Source organism: Crocodylus siamensis, chromosome 11, assembly GCF_052110815.1.
Source record: "Crocodylus siamensis isolate JL-2025a chromosome 11, ASM5211081v1, whole genome shotgun sequence".
Classification (NCBI taxonomy): domain Eukaryota; kingdom Metazoa; phylum Chordata; order Crocodylia; family Crocodylidae; genus Crocodylus; species Crocodylus siamensis.
The window spans coordinates 41,493,042-41,515,883 of record NC_143405.1 but is presented as its reverse complement, the minus strand read 5'-3'; the positions used below and the strand labels follow the sequence as shown (position 1 = coordinate 41,515,883).

Sequence of the window (22,842 nt, the reverse complement as noted above, 5' to 3'; positions counted from 1 at the left end):
CGGGCCCTGGTCTGTGCACAGCTTTGGGCAGGGCTGTTCCCAGCGCAGCTGTAGCTGGGTGTTGCTCTGTGCCTCACACCTCTAGTGGTGACTTCTACTTCTGATCTTGCCCCTTCTACACTGCACCATGCCACACTGAGCAAGCAGTGTCAGCCAAATGGCTCCTACTGTAGTGCATGTGGCTCCGAATTCAGCTCATGGTCACCTTCTTGTGGAAGGCAGCTAGGCTCTGGAGCCAGACCCCATGTGCCTGCTGGGTGTGATGTAGCATGGGGCAGCAGGAGTGGGAGGAGGAGCTGCTGTGGGGGGTGGGGGGTGGAGAAGGGCAGAGCAGCACCCGCTGGCTGCAGCCACACCAGAAACAGCCCGCTCAAAGCTGCTTCTCCCCCGCACTGCACCGTGTTTTGCCATGCCATTCCAGGTGGGTGGGCGAGCAGCTTCAGCCGGGCAGCTCCTGTCAGTGCTAGGGCTCCAGCTTCAGCTCCCAGCCACCTTCCTGGGACCTGGAGCTAGAGCCCTGCACACTGGCACAGGAGCCTGGCTGAATCTGTTCACCTGGAGTGGTGCAACATGGGGCTGGTGCTGACTTGGCCCGCAACACCTCATCAAAACTCCACACGTGGCCCTCAGGCCCATATAATTGCTCACCCCTGCTCTGACTGTGCTGTTGTAAAATGAACTGAAGGTTCTGTCCTCTTGTAACATTGTCAGTTTTCTGTGACCTCTTTCGTCACTGTGTCTGTTTTTCATAAGTCTGTTCAACAACCTGTCTTCTGGCTTTCACATCTGATTTGCCTGTGTATGTGCATTTTGCTTCTTGCATTGGCCATCAGAATGCGCTTCTGCCTTTCAAGCATGACCCCGGTTGATCCTGCACTGTGTGCACGTTGTTGTGTTTTCTTCTGTATTTGTATATGCATGCTGTAAGAAACCTATGACAAACGCCACAGAGAGGCATTCATTTCTACATGGAAATTTCTCTGAAATTCATACTGGTAGAAAAATAGACCAAGAACTAGAGTGTACATGCATTCCAGCCTCCTGGCTGGAGAATATGCAGGAGAGGTCTCTATTTGGGGCCACTAGGGCTAGGGAGAGAAATTACAGATAAACCAGTATAAGTGATCAGAAACCAGTTCAGATCTGTAGCACAAAAGAAGTTCAGTACACCATGTCAAAGTGCTTTCAAAATGGCCAAAACTGATTTAAGATTAACCTGGATGGATGCAGTATCAGACTTAACTGATTTAGGTTAAATCAGTTTATTGAACTTACATCCCAAATCCCTTCCCAATTCAAGTTAACTCACAGCCCCCCAGAATGCTTTGTACCTCCTCTGCAAATCCCCTCACAGGACTAGCCTTGGCCTAAGTTGTCTGTTTGTCAAGGAGGCATGCTCTAGTGCTCCCCAGCTTCTGGCCTGGGCCATTGCAGGCATGTGACTGTATTACCAGAATCAAAAGTGAATTTCTGTTCACTTGATTATTGGTTCAGTCTATGCAACTTAAACTAACCTGTGAAGATTCAATCAGTTCAGCTTTGAGCTTTTTGACTGTTTGTACTTAGCCTTCAGTACTGTTTCCTGGCCACCCCCTCCCCTTAGGGGAGCCTATTACTTGACAGCCTGTCCACTCCTCTGCCTGGAAAAGGGGCAGGCTGTCCATAGGCAGGCAGCCCCATGGCTTTCAATTGCCTCATGTGGAGCCTAGATTGGCTGCACACAGGATGTGTTAAAGCCAGGGGCATGAGGAAATGGGGCTGGCCCCCACTTAAATTGCCATGTGTGCTTTTAAATTGCCATGATGTTTAAAGCCTGCAGATCTATGGACTGGGGCTGGAGAGGGGGTAGCCCCAGTTCACAGACCTGCAGGCTTTAAATGTTGTGGCAATTTAAAATCACACACGGCAATATTTTGACTATATTTCCTCTTTCAGCGTGCTCCCCAAGATCTAGTAGCTGAATATTAGGGGAAAAAAGATGGATATGATTCTTTGGGTAAATCTGATATCTTTTATTAAACCAACTCAGTTGGAAAAATTCTTCTTCGCAAGCTTTTGGGTATAAATACCCTTTGTCAGGCTGAGGAAGCACCTGCAGTTGGTGTGTGCTCTTTGTGGATGGAATGAATAGTAAAGGAGCAAGAGGCTGGTATGCATGCAAGAAAGGCAGTCGGTGAAGAAAAAAGGTGTGTATTTATGGCAAGAGCATGGTATTTTAATAGGTCACTTTCTGTATTGTTTTGGATTTGGTTCAGGTATTCTTCATCACCTGTGACGACCACATCCCTTGACTTAACTGCCTCTGTTCAGGTATTCTTCTTAGTCACTTCACTGAAGAACAAAAAAAGTTCTTGGTTCTCGTCTTTGTTTCATCCTTTAAAGTACTGTGCTTTAATGTTGAATAATTCCTACCTTAATAAATTAATAAATCAATGCATATGTTCTACATAATTTAACAGACAGCTAAATAGCACTGTGATGTCATGCAAAATGCCTTGTTCATGATGCTGCATCCTTGAATAATCAGTAGCATTTTGATTTCACCTTGGGAAAAGATGACTAGCCTGGTGGGATGCTCAAGGGCTGTAGTCCTTTTTTAATGTTAGTATTAAAAAAGTATTTCAGTATTTCCACAGTTACCAATTGCAAGATGTAAATGCTTTTTATAGTAGCTTGCTAAACACACACTCACACTAACACTCATTCTGTTGTATGTCTGCATGTGCATGTATAAACATACATTGGGCAAAAAAAATGGCGTAAAGAAAAACAGTGACGTTTCAGATTGAATCACTCAGTAAATGCTAGAATTAAGGTGGTCTGTGTAACCAAAATAATTTTGTTATATGACTTCATGATAAGATTAATCTTTAATTTTGGACCTCCTTTTTCAGCAATGAAATCTATGTTTATAGTCAGAAAATCTGATAATTTTTCATGGGTGAGAGTGAAGGATTTAGTAGAAGAGTAAGAGAAGAGAATATTGCGTAGATTTACCTCCCACATTTTTTGTGCTGTTTTGTGTTTTGTATCTCAGTAATAAAGAAAATGAAAGAGACTGTGAGACTTGTTGCTTCTTACAATGCATAAAGGTCTGTGTCACTAAAAGCCCAATTTTTCTCATAATAGCTTGATTTGAAACAGATCTGGACTGTAGCCATAGATGGTAATTACATTGGCCCTGTAATTATGGACAATTTAGTGAAAATTAAATTTCCTATACTATGTAGTCTGTTACAATTATGTAAATACTTGTAACATGAATGTGTGGGATCCTTGTTAAGTAAATGAAGGAAGGCATGATTATGTCCTACCAAAAACCGTAGCTGTGACATCTTAAGAAAATAGAATACCCATTAAAACTAAATATTTATTATTAGTGAAAAATACCAGGCTGACAGGTTTCTTATTGGAGTTTCTTGATATAGTCTGATGTGTTTACTCACAATGCTCTACCTTTCTTTATCCTTATTCACTGTAGACGATCTGTGAGAGGTGGGAGAGGTAGGTCTAGCTTTCATTCCTGCTGGAATTGTTAACAGGAGGTTAAGTAGTTATTAAAAGCTAAACTGAAACTAGTAACTTGTATACAGAACAGCAACAACCGTTGAATGGTGGAACCTGTTTGTCTTTAGGTCCTCATGCTGCAATATGATAATTGTACACGAGTCCCCATTGACATCAGTGTATCAATGTATCAATGTGGATTACCTTGTAGTGGAGGATCTTAATAGCAGTTGAGCTGAGTCACAATTCTGCAACCTGCAGCTCTTCTTACTCCATTATTGACCATTTGTAACTTGTAGAATTAAGAGGAGATTCACAGCAGTGCGTGGACAGTGGCCCGGGGAAAGGAAGAACTCTATCAATCTATGAACTCCTATGTGAAAATATTTTTAATGGTTTTCCTAAAAAGGCAGTGAAAAAGAGGGTATATGGAAGAATTATAAACTAGTGGTCCAGAATCACTTAATGGAGAGGTCAGAAATCATTAGTCGCATCACATTAAGAAGGAGGAGGGAATTCAGTACAATTAAATGGCAAATTAAAGACTGATGAAAAGGAAAAATGTTCATAGTGTAATTAAGCATTTCAGAACTACCATATTTTCTCCCACAAAACACACACCTTTTTGTCTAATATTGGCCCCCCCAAAATTGGGATGCGTGTGTTAAGCAGGGAAAACAGTCTTCTTTGCTGCCAAAGAAGCACATAGATTCATAGATGTAGGGTTGGAAGGGACCTGATTATATCATCTAGTCCAACCCCCTGCCCTAGGCAGTAATAAATACTGGGCTCATATGACCCCTACTAAGCTCAAATGACCCCAGCTAGATTGTTATCAAGCCTCCTTTTAAAGACCCCTAAGGTAGGAGCAAGCAGCATTTCCCTTGGGAGTTGGTTCTGTGTCCTGGCCGCCTTGACTGTGAAATAGTGCCTCCTGATGTCTAGCCTGAACCTATTCTCAATCAACTTGTGGCTGTTATTCCTTGTTACTCCGGGAGGCACTTGGAGGAACAGGGTTTCACCCATTCCCCTCTGATCCTCCCCACCGGTAAGTTTACAGACAGCCACTAGATCCCTCTCGACCTTCTCTTGTGAAGACTGAACAGGTTCAGGTCCTGTAGCCTCTCCTCGTAGGGCCTGCCCTGCTGCCCCCTGACCATGCGAGTGGCCCTCCTCTGGACCCTCTCCATGTTGTCCACATCCCTCCTGAAGTGCATCACCCAGAACTGGACACGGTACTCCAACTGCGGCCTGACCAGTGTCGCAAGGGAGGGGGAAATCACCTCCTTGGACCTGGTGATGCATCTGTGGATACATGACAAGGTGTGGTTGGCCTTGCTGACCACATCCTCACACTGGCAGCCCATGTTCATTTTGGAATCAATAATGACTCTTTCTGCCACTGTGCTTTCAAGGGAGTTCCCCAGTCTATAGGTATGCTACCGGTTCTTCCTGCCCAAGTGCAGTATCCTGCACGTGTCAGTATTGAATCCCATCCTATTCACATTTGCCCACCCCTGTAACTAGTCCAGGTCCAGTTGTATCCTGTCCCTCCCTTCTAGCATGTCTACCTTGCCCCAAATCTTGGTGTCATCACCAAATTTAAACAGGGTGCTTTTTTCCCCCTCATCCAAGTCGCTGATAAAGAAATTGAACAGTGCAGGCCCAAGGACCGGGCCCTGAGGGACTCCACTGCCTACTTCCCTCCAGGTCGAATATGACCTGTCCACCACCACTCTCTGGGTGCAGCCCCCTAGCCAATTTATGACCCATCTGACTATGTAGGCATCAATGCTACAGTCACCTAGCTTTTTAATGAGAATGGGGTGGGAGACGGTGTCAGAGGCCTTCCTGAAGTCCAGAAAGACTACATCCACCATGACACCTGCATCCAAGGCTTTTGCAACCTGATCGTAGAAAGCTATCAGGCTGGTCTGACAGGACCTGCCCTTAACGAACCCATGCTGGTTGGCCTTGAGCATCCTCCCCCGTGCTGGTCCCTCCCAGATGTGCTCCTGGATCACTTTTTCAAAGAGCTTCCCCAGGGCCAAAGTAAGACTAATGGGCCTATATTTACCTGGGTCCTCCCTCCTCCCTTTTTTGAAAATGGGGACCACATTGGCCTTCCAGTCTACTGGCACCTGGCCAGAGCACCATGAGTGCTCATAAAGCCATGCCAGGGGCCCTGCAATGACTCCTGCCAATTCCCTCAGCACCCTGGGATGGAGAGCATCTGGACCTGCTGATTTGAACATGTCCAGCCGCTCCAAAAGTTCCCTAACTTGGTCCTCCCTGACTCTAGGCCTGGCAGAGTCATTCCTGAGTCCATCTGTATCCCAGTGGGGGAGAAGTCCCAGTCCCTGCTCAGAAAAATGAAGGCAAAGAATTTGTTAAAAAGGTCTGCTTTTTCATCTGGTGCAATCACCAGATTGCCAAGTGCATCTTGCAGGGGCCCCACGCTGCCGCATGCCTTCTTTTTACTCCCTGTGTATTTAAAAAAGGACTTTTTGTTCGTGATCCTTGTTGCTAGTCCTTGTTCCATCTCTGCCTTAGCCTTCCTAACTGCCTCCCTACATACGCTTGCTATGGAGATATATAATCCTCTTTGATGAGAGCACCCCCCTGCTCCACTGGATGTATGCCTTCTTTTTGGCTTTCAGGCATTCCTGAATGTCTTTGGTGAGCCAAGGGTGCTTTTGAGTGCTCTTGCCCCCTTTGACTCGCGTTGGGATTGTCACCTCTTGGGCTTGGATGATTGTCTCCTTAAGGACCGACCACTTGTCTTGGATCCCTAGTTCTCCTACTTTCTGGAATCACAATGCCTCTCCTACCAATCTCCTCAACTCGTTGAAGTCGGCCCTCCTGAAGTCAAGGGCTACTGCCTTGCTGCAGGCCCTTGACACCCTGCGCTGGATGGTGAATTCCAGCAGGTGATGATTGCTATCGCCCAGGTTGTCGAGGACCTGGAGTCCCTCCAGCAGGGCATTCCCCATGGTGAGACTGTGCACCTCCTGGGTTAGGTGGAGGTCTTGTAGCCCAGCAAGGAACCTATATTAGTGGTCACATCTGGCTGACTGCTTCTCCCAGAAAATGTACGGGTAGTTTAGATCACCCATGATGACCACATCCCTTGACTTAACTGCCTCCGTTACCTGACCCGAGAATTCTCGCTCCAGCTCTTCCCCCTGGTTGAGTGGTCCGTAGTAGATACCCACTGTTAAGTCCCTTTCCCCGTGACCTCTTTGTATTCTGATCTGGAGCACTTCGGTCAGCCCTTCCTCCGCATCTGAAGATAGTGCATGCCATGCAGCTGGTAAGATAGCTGCTGCTTGTCTGGCTGTCAGGCAAAGGGGCAGTTCTGTGTTTAGCCCTCTTGGATGTTGCTGTTGACTGAACGCTGTACCTTGTGCCTGAAACATTTAAGTGAGCTGCTGGTAGTATATTTGAGGCATGTGATGTGGAAGCAAGGCTATACAGAAATTTGCATGAAGAATTACCTACCATAAAGAACTAGTAATCTTGTTACTGCCCTTGCAAGGGTATGGGGGCTAACCTTGTGTGACAGGAGTTTCCAGGAGTAAATCCTCCTGAGAACGTATGTCCAGAAAGTGTGGCATCCCAGGAGACTAGGTGAGGCAGCAGGAGCTTCCTGCCACAGCAGGCGATTCCCATATCCTGTGATATCAGCCAGATTATATTTGATGGTGAAAAGCTCTCTCTGGCTGATTGTCAGTCACAAACCCCCTCAAGAAACCAGAGGCTTGGCATCTATTTCCAAAAGATTAAAAGCAAACTGGTTGTGGATAGTCAAGAATTTCTTGGTTAATTTGTTAAGCAGTTGGCTTTAATTATGCTCAGGAGTTTTGTTCTGTGGGTAATCAGAAATGGTTTTACTTGCCTTTCTGCTTGTAACTTGCTGACAGCATTAGCATCCCACTGGCTAGAGAACTTAAGCAACATACTAACATGGGGTAGAGGTTGGGGGTCTGTTCATTTTACTGGGTAAGTGGATGCTGAAGCATCCGTCTCCATAATAGGTCTAGGTCTCCAAGTAAATACAGGGTTGGGAAAGATTAATGTTGATTCTTTGGGGTGTAAGGAGAGGCTTATATGAGTTTTTGCTTTCTATCCCATTAATGTTTATGGAGATCTTGGATATTAGGCTTTTAATATGCTTTATACAGCTGAAACTTATTTGACAGGAACTTGCACAGATGGTGCTTTACATTCTGTATGAAATGTGGTGCTTTTTAAATTTTCCTTGGGTCAATTCTGTGAATCTGGTCAGAATTTCCTCGATGGATATTTGTCTCCTGTTTCTCTGATTTTGCTTATCTGAAATAGAATTCAATCTGAGCTGTAAGTGGGTGTCTTCAATACTAGAGAGAGCAGACAATATATGTAATCATCTGTTTCACCCTGGTATATTCAATAATTACTGTATCAGTAAATGTTTCCTGCCTAATATGCAGCAGTAACAAAAGCACAGGAACCTGTTTATGTTAGAAGCACATTTCCTTTTGTGGCTGTGATAAGACACATTCATACAACTAGAGAAGAAATAGTTTTCGTAATTTTACAGTTGACTGGAGAGAGCCTTGTGAGGAGATGGTAGTTTGCCCTTGACCTGGATTAAAGCATATTAGCTATGAAAACTGTTATCTGTTGGACTAGCATCCTAAAAACAGTTCTGGCACTTGGAAGACCTCACATTCATCTTGGCATGGAATGAGAATGGACTACTGCACAAACATACAGAAATTTAAAGATAGCATTCATTAATCTCCATGATTTAAGTCCATGTGTCAGGCAGTTTGTTACCAGTGTTATACCTAGTTAATATATTAGGAAAGCCTTTGCCTTATAATATCTATTAGTGAAAGCAATTTAATGGGCTCTAAAAAGAAATGGTGCCTTCTAAGGTTCACTGAATCTATAAGGGAAATGCCCACATCTCAGAACAGAATCTTTCTGTTGGAAATATTAAGAAACAGCATAAAACCATTAGCATAAATTTTCTCATTATTGAATCTTTGCAACAGTGGATCTGATGATCAGATAATAGGTGGTGGGAAACTGAGACCTTGATTCAGCAAAGCACTTAAGAACATACCTAAGTCCTACTGGAGTCAGTGTAGGTGAAACAATACCTGGTCCTTCACCAAAGCAAATGCATGTGAAGTTCTAAATGCATGCTTTATGCATCATAAATCAGTTATTAGCAGCAACCTTGGGGCCATATCCTGCCCACAGCAGAGAATCTGTATGGACCAGCATGTGTACTATTCCAAGTTCAAAGCCTCTCTGTACATAGTCAGATTCTTAGTTGGTATAAACTAGTATAGCTCTATTGAAGACAAGGATCTTTTCTATAATGCACAGTGATTTGGTGCAAGAAAAGATTATTTGTATGTTTATTTTGCAACTGGCAAACAGAAGAATACTTTTTGAAACTATTAAAATGGCGGTAAGGGTCTTGTAAGATTCTATGTTTGATTACTCAAAGATGCATTTTTCTCATCCTAGGCTTTTGGGCAGGCTCATACCAACCACAAGAAGGTAGCAGCAGATGGAGAGAGCAGAGAGGAAACCTTGATTCAGGAGTCGGCTACCAAAGAAGAGTACTACATGAAAAAAGTGATGGAGCTGCAGACGGAGCTCAAGCAACTACGGAATGTCCTTGCCAACACCCAGTCTGAAAATGAGCGCCTTAATTCTGTTGCACAGGAGCTGAAAGAGGTAAGGGGGAATGGATAATGTACAGCCTCAGGTGAATTGCAAGAATGCTTTATTTCACTGTGAAACCTAGAGCTTCTGCTTTGTAATGGTGACCTATTCCAGGATCAAGATTTGCTCTATTCATAATGTCCTTAGCAGGTCAGTGACTCTCCTTGGGGACTGGAATAAAGCAGTGTACTTAAGCAAGACAGGAAAGTCACTTGGCTCAAGCAGGAGGAGGCTTCTGACTTGAATTCTGCTGGACTACCACCCTGTGTTGCAATTCACCAATGTTAATGTTGAAATAGTATCAGTGTGTGGTGATGGGGTAGAATTAATTATTTCATAGTTGGAAGGAAGTGGATGTATAAAATGGCAATGCTAAACTTGATCATTATTAAGGTCCTAATACTGCTTCCTTGTATAATTTTGCATTTTTTTGAGTAGCAACAGGCTGCCTTTTTACTGCTTTTTGTAAACTGTGCAACTTCTTATGAAAGGTATCTCTGAACCTTATCATAATGTTGCTTTGGGATTATGACTGTACAGTGCAGATAACACTAGACTGTCTGAAGGGAGGAAATAGTCAGAATAATGTACTGAATAAGCAGTACAGTTTTATTATGAGCCCTCTACATGTACATAATTTTGTTTATTTGAGCTAGAGAGAAATGAAAATGACACTTTGACCTCAGTTGCTTGGTTTGAGGTTACTTTAAATTTAATTGAATAGAAGGGTACAATAAACTATAATGAGCTATTCCATAATTGTACATTATGTAACTTCCTTCAAAGAAAGGTACAGGATCTGAAATGGCTGTCTTTTGTAGCTTGGATACTGGACTAGACTGGGAAGGTCCTATATAATAAGCATTGCCTACTAGATTATGTTAGTTATCTAAAACTAAACATTTCAGTCCTTGGGATATTTTAGTGGTTAAGAGATGTACAGAGATACCTCGTTTTAGTTTTCTTTCATTTCTGTATAAGTGAATGGCATATGTGTGGACAAGGTATGGTGGGGGAGTTGTGCAGAAGTAGGAAGCCTTAAATTAAATGTTTCTGGAAAATGTCAATGATTTCAACAATAATAGAATGGAATCAATCAATATGTAACCTGTTTGATGCAACAGTTAGGAATTTGCAGTATACATTACTGGGAGTGATCATACAAGAAGAAATCTAGCTCTTCTGTAGCTTCTCGCACCCCAGGAAAGCAGGACAGTAAAGCTGGAATCAAGTCAAACTTCTGTGCTTGGGCAATAGGAGCACAGCAACCACCTGCAAGCACCTGTAAAACTAATCAATCAGAGATGCATTTCCCCACCCAAGCAGCCATGGCTATCTCCATAAGGGAATTCCAAATGCTGCTTAAACTGCTGATAGGTGGATTTTTAGTCCAAATCTATGAGTAACCAGATATATTTGGTGATTCTTTTTTTGTGGTCTTGCTTAAACAACATTGAGCTGCACATTGATTCATACAAGACTGTCATACTTGCCGTAGGACAAGCTGTTATTAGTCTGATGTTTTCTCTATGGTTGCAAGGAATAGGATGAAGAACAAGAAGTATTAAATTGCAGTAAGGGAAATTTAGATTGTCTAATAGGAAGAACTTTTGGCACAGTGAGAAAGTTAAGCATTGGGAACAGGCTACGCAAAGAGGCTTTAGAATTCCCATCCTTGGGCGTTTTTAAGAGCAGGTTAGATGGACACTTGACTGGGATAGTTTAGTCTGGGACAGTCCTGCTTTGAGTAGGACGTCGGACTAGATGGAGGTCCTTTCTAGCCCTCCTCTTCTCTGATCCCCTTGTCCCCTGATTGTTCGCATGAAATTAAACAAATCCTTCACACATCTGCAGAGGAACTGAGCGGTGCTCAAGAAGGAAGCAGTGACTTCAGACTGCTCATGAGAACTTGTGGAGAGAGATTCTTCCTTTGTTTAAACAAGGAAGGTCACTTTTCCTTTTGGTTGGTTGGAAAAAAATCTATTGAATTATTTTTTCTCCTACATTACCTAGAAATCTACCATTGAATTTCCATTTAACTTGTAAATTTTAAATGGAAAAATAAACTTGGCCAAGTGGGAAGCTTGTAGACCTCTGTTTTCTAAAGTTAGATCCCAGCTGGTGAATTTTGAGTGCTTGAAACCACCTAATCGAGAGCAGCATTCTTGTGCCTGTTCCTCTGTGGCCATTTAGTGCTTTTTTTTTCCATTTGAGTCCCAGATGTTTTTCTTCTGTTGGCAGAAAATAACACGAGTCCTTTAACATTAAAATGAAAACATCTGGGCCAGCTGTCTATGTATCTTAGGATTCCCTTCCTGTGAAGGTGTTTGCTTTTAAATCTTACTATAATTTAAACTGCCCTATAATTACAAGTTAGTTTGCAGCTCATGTGAGGCTGCATATGTGATCCTGTGGGAGATGCAGGTTTCTGTGAGGAGCCAAGTCAAAATGAATCAGTTGTCAGACCTGATAAGTTCAGCTTTTTCCACTACCCTGGGTCTTAGTAGAAAATGTTTTCTAGTTCTTCTTTGCTACCATTGAATGGTAGTTGAGTAAAGCTTGGAAGAGACATTCTGGTTTTATTTATTCAAAGGCATTATAAAGAGAGTTGGAGGGAGTTATGTTGTATGAGCTGTCTGGTGAGCGTGAAGTATACATTTATTTGTAAATTTGGGGTGAAGCACGGTCAGCCCTTAGTCTGCATGTGGAGCCAAATTATAAACAGAATATTGCCTAAGAGGGCTTCCTCTCCGCTGCAATATGCAGACAGTTAGTTGCTCCCTTGTAACAGTAAGGGGGCTTAGGAGTATGGACAAAATTACCATTGAAGGAAAAGTTCCAGGCCTCAGATACTACTGCCATTTGCTTTTTTTTCTACCATCTCAAGTAGAGATTTCATGTACAAGGATTTGGCACTTAGAATTGTGTTGATTCAGGAAGTTTTGTGTTAATATTAAGCAAAAGAGTGAAGGTGGTTTATGAGATTCTTAGTTGAAATAGGGAGTCTTTCACTTCTACCTTACCATTTGGTTTTGGATCCTAATGATCATGTGGGTGGTTTTTACCAGTCTGCTTTAAGATGTTCTTAATCCATTTCTTAGTGCAGGGGTTCCCAAAGTTTTATTCATGGAGGGCCATTTGATAAATGGACCATCATGTTGGGGATTTCATTAAAAAATGAATCTACCTTTTTATGTTCAATAGATGTAACATAATATGCTTCACCTCTCAAAGTAGCTGGGAAAAATTGCCAGGCTGCTACTGAGGGCTTCAGTTAGTCAGTTGCTACAGAACTGGCAATGGCTACAGCCTCACTGATCGGCTGGTTCTGCTGGGTTTGGCCACCATCAAAAAATCCCTTTGCAGGCTGTAGGTGGCCTGTAGGTGCATTTTAGGAACTGCTGTCCTAGTCAATGTGTTCCGAGTGTAAAACTATTGAAATCAAGGATTCCCTAGAGAATGCAGACTAAATCTGTCTCCCTTTTCAGTTTGATTTGTCTAGCAGGATCAACTGGGAAGTTTGTACTGTAATCCATTGGATATGGGCTTCACAGTCCATCTCTACCTGTCCATCTGGTGTTTTTTTCTGTTTTTCATTAAGGTTTTTTGAATCTAGATTAAGTCTACTCTCAGTAACAGAACAAGAAGGTGATTTGTGCTTGGTTTGATTTGCAGCTCATGGTTGAATTGCATTGGACAAAATCAGTGACCAGATTAGTGCATGTTGGCATGGCATGGCAAAGTTAATGTCACAAATAAGCATTTAACTCATGATTTGCCATTACAGCATTTGGGAAGCCATCAGAAGCAGTGCCCGAGAGGGGGTGTGCAATAAATAAACTTCTCACAAGTGTCTATGTGGAGATGATCAGCATCTTAGTAAGGTGAAAATAATCTCTAGGGCACCTGATGTGGATGTGAATGATTTTGACAGTTTTCCATTGAAGCATGTAGCCCAGTCCTGCAGAGACAAGTTGTGAGGGTGTTACCAGTTGTGAATTAACTGCTGCCATTTGCCAGCTCAGCAGTTCATATGTCCTGAAGTAGTACTGGGAGGCAGTTCTCCTGCATAATTACTAATTGTACCTCTTTTTCACTCTTCTTTTGTCTTCACCATTTTAGCAGATTACAAAGCAGGTTTCATTTACTACCTAGCTTGGGTGCTCACCTTCATGTTAGACATGTATAGGTGGAATGGAGGGGGGAAATACTTGCACAATACTTTGAGGAGAGCATGAAAGGTAGAAGGATGCCCAAGTTGAAGAAAGAGAATATTTCTCAAAGTATGTGAGCACGTGTGCATGTGTGCTTTGGCTTGATACTGGGGCTTAAAATAATGGAGAAACCAAACATTTAAAGTATGAAGCTGGCTAAGAAAATGCAGCTCTGTAATTTGCAGTGAATTAGGGTATTATTGTTTTTAAAACATATGTCATTCAGAGTGGTAAGGAAGGTCTGAACTTTTTTTTCATTATTCCAAAAGTCCTAATATGGGGGGGGGTGGGCAGCAGGAAGGGTGGAGAAGGGCAACTGTCTTTTTGAGGCTGCTGTTGAAGAAAGTGTGTGTTGCTTTGTTCTACATTATCAGTCATCTTGGCTCGGTTCTGCTGTATCAAGAAAATGCATTCAAGTAGCAAGGCAGTCTACAAAAATCTTTTGTTGCCTGCTTCCCCTCACTCCTAATACTTTTTCTATTAGAATTGTTCTGAGAAGATTCAATGAATATTTTTTTAGTGGGGACATTATTTTATACATTGCTGTCTGTTTAATGAAGATGTCCTTTCCGCCTCTGGTGGCAAAAGCTGTTAGCCCGGGGTAGGCAAAATGTGGCCCACCAGTCAGATCCAGCCTGCCAGGTCCTTCTATCCAGCCCACAAATTTAGAAAATATTTATCTGCTCCTGGCTGTCTGTCAAAACTGACAGAAGTCAGGGACAGGAGGAGCCGGCAGCAGGATGCTGCAGCCCAACCCCATCCCACCCCAGCCATTTCTTTGCCTTCCTGACCCCACATGGCTCCAGCACCACGTGGCTCCTGGCTACATCACTGGACTGGGGAGCACGGGGCCATGCCAGTACCCCGGGGGGGGGGGTGTTCGTAGGGTGAGTCCCACACGCACACCTTTTACACTTCCAAACCACCAAGACACCCACACCCCTTCATACACCCCAGCCATTCTCCCCCCCACACCTTCCTCACCACAATATACAAGAGTAAGATTTCATTTTAAGCTATTATACTATCACCTCTACATACACTACACCAACACAAGTAAATCTGGACAAAAATATTTTTTGAAATCAAATTAATGTTTTAAATTAGCGGTTCTGAACAGGGGATACATGTACCCCAAGGGGGTACATCAAGCCTCATCAGGGGGTGCATGGGATGTATTTCATACAATGTCTAACACAGGTCGAAGGGCCTAAAAAATGTCTTGACAATTTGAAATTGCTGGGGTTTTACTGCTGTCAAACACACATGCGTATGGAAACCAGATAACCTACTCCTGCTCCGTGCCTCAACCTTGCACCAGAAACATCGGTCCTAGGGAGTACGTGAAGTCTCACTCTGAGACCGAGGGGTACATCAACAGAAAAAGGTTCAGAACTGCTGTTTTAAATGTTTGATTTTTTTGGGGGGAATATAATTTGGTATTTTTCTGGTTCCGAGATGGCAAAACCCCATGCTGCGAAAGGAGTATTTTTGGGGGCAAGGGGAGGGACTTCTGGTAGCAAGGGTTAGGGGGTGGGACTTCTAGTCACAAGATGGCGGGACACCTGTCAAGGGGTGGGGCTACCCATGTGGCCCTGGACAGCTTGCAAAAGCACGGTAAGTGGCCCTTCACCCAAAATAATTGCCTACCCCTATGTTATCACTGTTGCTTTCTGTCCTTAAAGTATTACGGAATTGGTCTAGTCCAAGGGGTAGGCAACCCCCGGCACATATGCTGGTGTGGCACGTGAAGGCATTTTGCTTGGCATGTGTGCCTTGGGGCAGTTGGTGGAGAAGTAGCCAGGGCTCAGTGCCACAACAAGGATTGGGCTCCTCTCAGCTCCCCCACCATCTGCCCCGGCACATCAACATCTTACAAGTTGAGGTTGCAGGTGTTGTTGGCATTCTGCCCAAAAATGTTGCCGACTCCTGGTCTAGTCAATGCACAGAGTATCCCTTCCTTTGTTAAGAGCAGGTATCTAATACCAGTTCTGTGATGGGCTTTGTGACTTCAACTTATGTGATGGCAACAGAAATCCCTTTAACCACCAGTACAGACCTATGCTAGCTTATCCTGTTGATGCTACCACCAGTTCTTGGAGGGAGAATGTCCTTGGGTGGGAGACACCAACCCTTCCTCGGTCTCTTCTACCAGCTTTTGAAGTGGGGTCTAATACTCTTACCAAAATGGATGCCTCTCCTTTTGAGCACTAGGTGCCATGCACCCAGTATTGGAAAGAACTAGTTGGGCGTCTTTCAGGTAATTTTGCTGAAGCAGAACCTGGTGGTGTTACCTTGGACAGCCAGATCTTCTTATGCCTTTTGTTATCAGAAGTTGAGCATGGCTTCAAGAACAAAGTCAGTCAAAGGGAAAGGGACAAATTTAGGCTGCTGGTGTGGTAAGGGATCACTCCAGGAAGGAGAGGCTCTGGGCTTGGCCTCCCTCTCCCAGCGAGGTTCTGCTCTCTAAGCACAGCTCTGGCTGTTTTAATTGACCCTGAGACCCCTGAGAGTTAAACAAATTCTTAAATTGGGCCATCTCTTTAGGGTAAAAAACTCAACCTTTCCCTTAAGACCCCAAAACCAGTACCTCCTCCTGTGGAAGGCCCCCAGAATTTCTAAAGCTCATTAGTTAGTCCTGGGTTTTTAAGCTGATGGTGTTACAAGTTTATGTATCTGTTCTTCTGTACCTTGAGTCTTGATGTTAAAGTATAGGAACTAAGTTGGGAATTATGTCACTGGTAAGTTAGGGCAGTGGAGGCTAACATTTTTGGCAAGCCCGCCACAAATTAACTTCTCACCCTCCCTAAGTGCTACATCAGTCCCCCCTTCTTTGCCTAATCTGGTGCTTTTTCTGCTCCCTGTGTGACCTCCTGCTCTGCTTTCTGTTTCCTGCCACTGTGCTGCCTGTCCCATCCTCAGTCTGTTGCTTGCCTAATACAGAGGCTGCTGTGTTACTTGTGCCATTCATGCCATGTGTTGACCGCTCATGATCTAGGGTGTGCTCTGTGCAGAGCAACTTGACTTTTTAAAAACTTTTTAATTTCCACTGTTCTGGTTCTGGTGCTTATGCTTCCAACGTGGTAGCTATTTAAGTTGGTGGTTGGCTGCAATAGTCCCTCTTCCAATAGCAGCATTCAACTGATGCTATTTAAGTAGATAATAAGCTAATTGTTCAAGTTCTATTAGTACCTCTATAAGTACCCATAAGCACTTGCCTTTTCAGTGAGGAAAGAGTATTCCAAGTGTCATGGGTGTATTTCTTGTTCAGCAGCTAAAGTGCTGATTAGTCCTTTGTATATTATGCATCATTATGCTCTGTTGTCCTCTCAAGCAAGGTAGCGTGAACTCTTCAAATGAAAAAGATATATTTGAAATTCCCTGCAGTCAAAGGAAAACCTTGTAATTTTGCATATTACATTTAAGGGAAACAATATTGTATTTGGTGGAATAGAAATTTAAAAAAAGAAAAAGTAAAGAGCCACCTATCAGGCAATTAAGTTAAAACTGGTCCAGAGGAACTTATAATAGTGTATTATACAGTATATTTTAAAGCCTTGCTCTATTTATGGACTTGCATGTAGTTTGGATTAGTTCCAATTTAATTTGTTTTTTAAGGATGTATCAAAATCTAATATTTGGACAAGCTGCCAAGGAAATAGTGAGGAAAGGTGTTCTTAATAATATAACATGTCACACTTCTCTCTCATGTGGACATTCTTATGCAGAGAATAAGGTGCATTAACTAACCTGAACACTTTACAGTTTTAAACTCCAGAATGAGACGCAATGGTTTCGGTAAAAAAAAAAAAAAAATTATAACAACATGATAGGAATTCATAGGAAAGGTGGAAAGAAATGATAAATTGGAACCTACTCAAAACAATAAGGATAATAGAGTAGGTATGAAATAGATTAATAGATTATAGAGTCAGAAGGAACCATGTGGCCACCTAACGGATCATTGTGTCCGAACCCCTGCCACTGGCAGGAAAGAGGACTGAAGTCAGGCGACCCCAGCCAGGTGGTTGTCAAGCCTCCTCTTGAAGATCTCCAAGTTAGGTGATAGCACCACCTCTCTTAGAAGCCCATTCCAGACTCTGGCCACCGGTATTATAAAAAAATTTTCTTCCTAATGTTTAACCTAAATCTACTCTCTACTAGTTTGCGCCCATTATTCCTAGTTATCCCTGGGGTGCTCTGGTAAACAGCACATCCCCAATTCCCTGATGTCCTCCCTTGATAAACTTATAGGTGGTCACAAGGTCACCCCTCAGCCGTCTTTTATATAGGCTGAAGAGATCCAACCTCTCCTTGTAGGGTCTTTTATGGAGACCACTAATCATGCAGGTGGCCCTCCTACCCGCATTTCCAGATTCTCCGTGTCCCTCTTGAAATGCAGCGCCCAAAGCTGGACACAGTACTACAACTGCAGCCTGACTAGTGCTGCATAGAGGGGGAGCATCACCTCTTTTGATCTGTTGGTTATGCATCTGCTAATGCATGACAAGGTGCAATTGGCTTTGTTGATGGCGTCATTGCACTGCCGGCTCATGTTCATCTTGGAGTCAACTAGGACTCCAAGATCTCTCTTAGCCTCTGAGCTGCTGAGGAGGACATCTTCCAACCTATAGGTGTGCTGGGGATTCCTCCTTGCTAGGTGGAGTACCTTACATTTATCTTTGTTGAATTGTATCCTATTATGTTCCACCCATTGATCTAACCTGTCCAGCTCAGCCTGTAACTACTCCCTGCCCTCTGGTGTATTAACTTTGCTCCATAATTTGGTATCATCTGGGAACTTTGAGAGGGTACTCAACACGCCCTCGTCCAAATCACTGATGAGATATTAAATAATACCGGCCCAAGAACCGAACTCTGTGGGACCCCACTGCCCACCTCCTTCCAAGATGAAAATAACCCATCAACTACCACTCTCTGGGTGGTCCCTAAGCCAGTTAGCCACCCACCTGACTGTGTGGGTGTCCACTCCACAGCCCATTAGCTTCCCTGTGAGAATAGGATGTGAAACTGTGTCGAAGGCCTTCCTAAAATCCAGGTAGATGACACTGACCTCTGCTCCTGTGTCAAGGCAGTATGTGACCTGGTCATAACAGTCTACAAGGTTTGTCAGGCAGGATCTACCTACAACAAACCTGTGCTGGTTTCCATTTAGCATTGTTTCCCCTACTGGGCTTTCACAGGTATGCTCTTTGATTTTTTTTCTCATATTTTCCCAGGGACGGACGTAAGACTGACTGGCCTAAAGCTACCTGGCTCCTCCCTTCTCCACTTCTTAAAAATGGACACCATGTTGGCCTTTTTCCAGTCCTCAGGGACCTGTCTGGAGCACCATGAGAGCTCAAACAGCTGTGCCAGTGGCTCAGCATTGACACTGGCCAATTCCTTCAGCACCCGTGGATGGAGGTTATCCAGGCCGACTGGCTTGTACCCATCCAGCCCTTCCAAGTGCTCTTTAACTAAGTCAGCACTAACCTTTGGTGGTCTGGTACCTTTTGGACATCTGTCTATGTTCAAGGTGTGTGGATTGTCTTGGTCAGTATTAAGGAATAGTGAAGCAAAGAACTCATTGAAGAGCTCTGCCTTTTTGTCTGCATTAACCACCAACTGACCTGATTTGTCCTGCAGGGGCCCTATGCTACTCTGCACCTTTTTGCTTGCTACATATCTGTAGAAGGACTTTTTATTGTCCTTGATTGCTGTAGCCAGCCTAAGCTCCAGTCCTGGCCTTGGTGTGCCTAACTGACTCTCTGCAATAGCGTGCCAGGGTGGTGTATGCCTCCTTTGTGGCTGCCCCCTGCTTCCACTGCCTATATATCTCTTTCTTTGCCCCCAGTCTTTCCTGAAGTTCCCTGTTCAGCCAAGGGGGCTTTTTATCCCCTTAGCCCCTTTCCTCTGTAAGGGGATAGACTCCTTTTGTGCTACAAGAATCACTCCCTTGAAACTTCCAACCCTCTTGGACCCCCATTAGCCCAATGCTCTTGAGTTCGGCCACCTCACTTACTAGGTTCCTAAGATTAGTAAAGTTGGCCCTTCTGAAGTTTAAAACTCTAGCCTCACTGGATATTTTTGTCACCCTTTGCTGGATAGTAAACTCTACCAAGTGGTGGTCACTGTCACCCAGGTTACTGTGTACCTGCAGGCCCTCACAAGATCATCCCCTGTTGCTAGGACCAGGTCTAGCAGGGCGCTACCCCTGGTGGGACTTGACACCGTCTGGGTTAGGTGGAGGTCCTGCACACAGTGTAAGAACCTCCTTGAGCGACTTGTTTTGGCCGCCTGTTCCTCCCAGCTGATATCCGGGTAATTTAGGTCCCCCATGACCACTGCCTCCCTCGCCTGTATGACATCTGAAAGATGCTTGGAGAATACCTCATCTAACTCATCATCCTGGTGAAGAGGTCTGTAGTAGATCCCCACTACCAAGTCCTTCTCCCCTGCCTCCCTCCCCCCGATCCTGACCCACAGTGTCTCGGTATTTCCCTCCTCCACTCCTGCCTTGATGACAGAAGATGTGTACCACTCCTTAACAGAGAGCTACTCCCCCGCCTTTTCTCCCCACTCTGTCTCGTCTATATAACCTGTACCCCTCAATGTCTACTGTCCAGTCATGTGTAGAATCCCGCCATGTTTCAGTTAAGTCGACTAGGTCATACTGCGTGCTAGCAAGAAGGATTGAGAGAAGGAAGTGGGAGGAAAAAACAAGCAGAAAGGAAAGACAGGTGCTCAGAGAACAAAAGAGTAAGATAGTATCAAAGATTATAAATTGAACTGAGACTTGTGCATAATGGATACAAATGAGGAGTTGGCCTCTGAATACTTTGCGTATAGGAAACCAGGAGGTGGCTTCACAGAAGAAATGGATTTGGTTTGAGCAAGCAGGAAGGGGAGATGGCTGTAAAAATAGTTTAGGCTCACCAGAGTGGGAAGATTTGTGACAGGGAAGTTGCCGTTGTGATTATGGAGGGATTATGGAAATGACCTCTATAGAGAACTCTGATATAGAAGTAAGGTTAAAGAGGTGAATAGAGCAGTGTCTCAAAGAAAGTAAGGTTAAGATTTGAGCTGGGGGAGAGAAAGTTGGAGGTAAAACAGGGAATGGGACCAAGTCTGTTGTTCAGTACATGCCAGGAGTGCATACAGGTTGAAGCCTTAGGAGTAGACATGGTCCCTTGAAGTGGGAATGTAGGAAACTAGGAGATGATGACTAAGGATGAGCACCAAAGTGGGGTCAAAAGAGGGAGAGAGATGAGACCATTAATGGCCCTAAGAGTGCAGTCCAAGGCCAGGTCTTCACTACAAATCTAACGATATTTCTTGGAGCACGTGTGTAAGCTGGGCCCAAATGTGGTACCTTGTGTCTTTGTTATAACCACTAGATTTCTACATGAGGCCTAACCCTGCCTTCAGTAACAGTGTATTAGTACTCAAAAATGGATACTAAATGTATGGTAGTTTAGAATCTCAACCAGAGAGAGGAAGGAACTGGGAGAGTCAAGGTAAGTAGAAGCAGAATTGGAAAAGAAGTGAATCAAGTACATTGTAGAGCTAGCTAAAATATTGTGGAACATACTGTAATCCTTCTAAAAAAAAAAAAAAAAAAAAAATCAAAGGGGGGGTTTTAAAATTTGAAAAACTTCAGCTGTGTTGTGGAGTTGAGAAGTATATGTCTCTTCCAGTTCTTTAGGTGGCTGTTACAAGTTGAATACCATGTGGAACACTTTGTAATAATTTTTTTTTAAAATGTGAATGGATACACCTAATGTATGGTTCATTCTACTTTCCCATGGTTTTGGTTATTTAAAAGTCCAGTTTTCATTTTCTTCCAACTGTTGGGGTAAGATGGATGGGTACTGGAAGGGGTTGTTATTATTACAAATCACCCATTTCTATTTTCATGTACCCTCTGAAGAAAAAAAATACATTTATATATTGTCTTTCATCCTGAGAGATCCCAAAGCACTTCTGAATAGGGGTGTACCGATAAAGATTTTTTTGGGCTGATACCAATGGCTGAATTTTAACCAGCCATATCGCCTGATACTGATCCAGTTGCTGCTGGGCTGCATATTGGCTTGGAGAGTAGCATCCAGCTAGTGGGTGAGTGGTGTGTGGCAGATTGAGGCCCCCACAATGAGGGAGGAAGTGGGGCTGGGGTAGGGGCAGGCACTGCCCAGCTGGTGTGGAGTGTGGGACAGAGCTGTGGCTCATCTGGGGGACAGAAAGGTGGGGTCAGGCTCCTGCTCTGCTGCATGCATACCCAGGGGAGGCATGGGGGGCATGTGGCCCCTGGATCTGTGTGCAGGGTGAGGGTGGGTTACTACTTCAGGCTCGGGACTGCGTGGGGCTCTTTTGGGGGGGGGGGGGGCTGGGCCCAGGCTACGCTCAGGCTGGGTGAGGCAGGTGGTGGCACTGGGAGGGGAGGTTATGGGGGAGGGGGCTACAGCCACTCAAATTCTCTGTAGCACCCCCAACACCCCTCCTAGCGCTACCGCTGCCCACCTCACTCAGCACAGCCTGGGCCCAGCCCCCATCTCTGCCGGGAAGAGCCTAGAGCAGCCCCAAACCCACAGGGTGCAGTAGCAGCCCGCCCTCACCTTGCACACAGATATGAGGGACACATGTCCCCCCCATGGCTCCCCAGGGGTGCATGTAGTGGCAGAAGCTGCCCCCTGCCAGATGAGCTGCACCCTACCTTGGCTGGGTAGCTCCTGTCCCTGCCCTAACTCAGCTCAGTCCCTCACCATGGGGGCCTTGATCTGACTCCCTCACACACCCTTCCCTCCCCCTGCACAGACTTACTAGCCAAACGCTGCTTTCTGCTGCTGGGCTGCATTCCTGGCTCCATGCATGCATCCGACACTTATTGGTGAAATTATCAGCCACATCACCCATAAAAAACCAATTGCCAATAATGTCAATTTTCCTTTTAATGGTGCTGATACGATACGGATTGATGTCCTGGTGCACCTCTACTTTTGAAAGCATGGTTATATGTCACCTCTGTAAAATACACCCTATGAAAGGGTCTAGGGGCAGAAGTTACACATAAACGGTAAATGTTTGGAAACTGATTTAAACCTGTAACAGAATAGAAGTGTAGTGCACATAAACCAATTTCAAAATGGTCAGAACCGGTTTAACATAAACCTGGCTGAATGTAGACTTAAACTGACTTAGGTTAAACTGGTCAATCACATTTCTGTCCCAGATTCTTTCCCAACTCAAATTAACCCGCAGTCCCCCAGGATGCCTTGCACCTCCCCTGCAACCCCTCCCCCCCTGCAGCTGGGCCAGTGGGAGTCAGAGGTGTGCGGGGGGTGGCGAGGAAACATGCCTGTCCTGGGACCAGCACCCTGGGCTGGACCTGTCC

The 22,842-nt window shown here is 44.4% G+C and overlaps 1 protein-coding gene across 5 annotated transcripts in view; it reads left to right on the top strand.

The window, feature by feature from the left end:
* The window catches only part of BICD2 (BICD cargo adaptor 2), a 159,184-nt gene that overhangs the window by 64,186 nt on the left and 72,156 nt on the right, over nucleotides 1–22,842 (top strand). For all 5 annotated transcript variants that reach the window (XM_090021344.1, XM_090021341.1, XM_090021343.1 and 2 more), the window contains one exon: nucleotides 9,034–9,246. In XM_090021344.1, coding sequence (XP_089877470.1) covers nucleotides 9,034–9,246 — 213 coding nt within the window. The remainder of the gene's footprint in view (nucleotides 1–9,033; nucleotides 9,247–22,842) is intronic.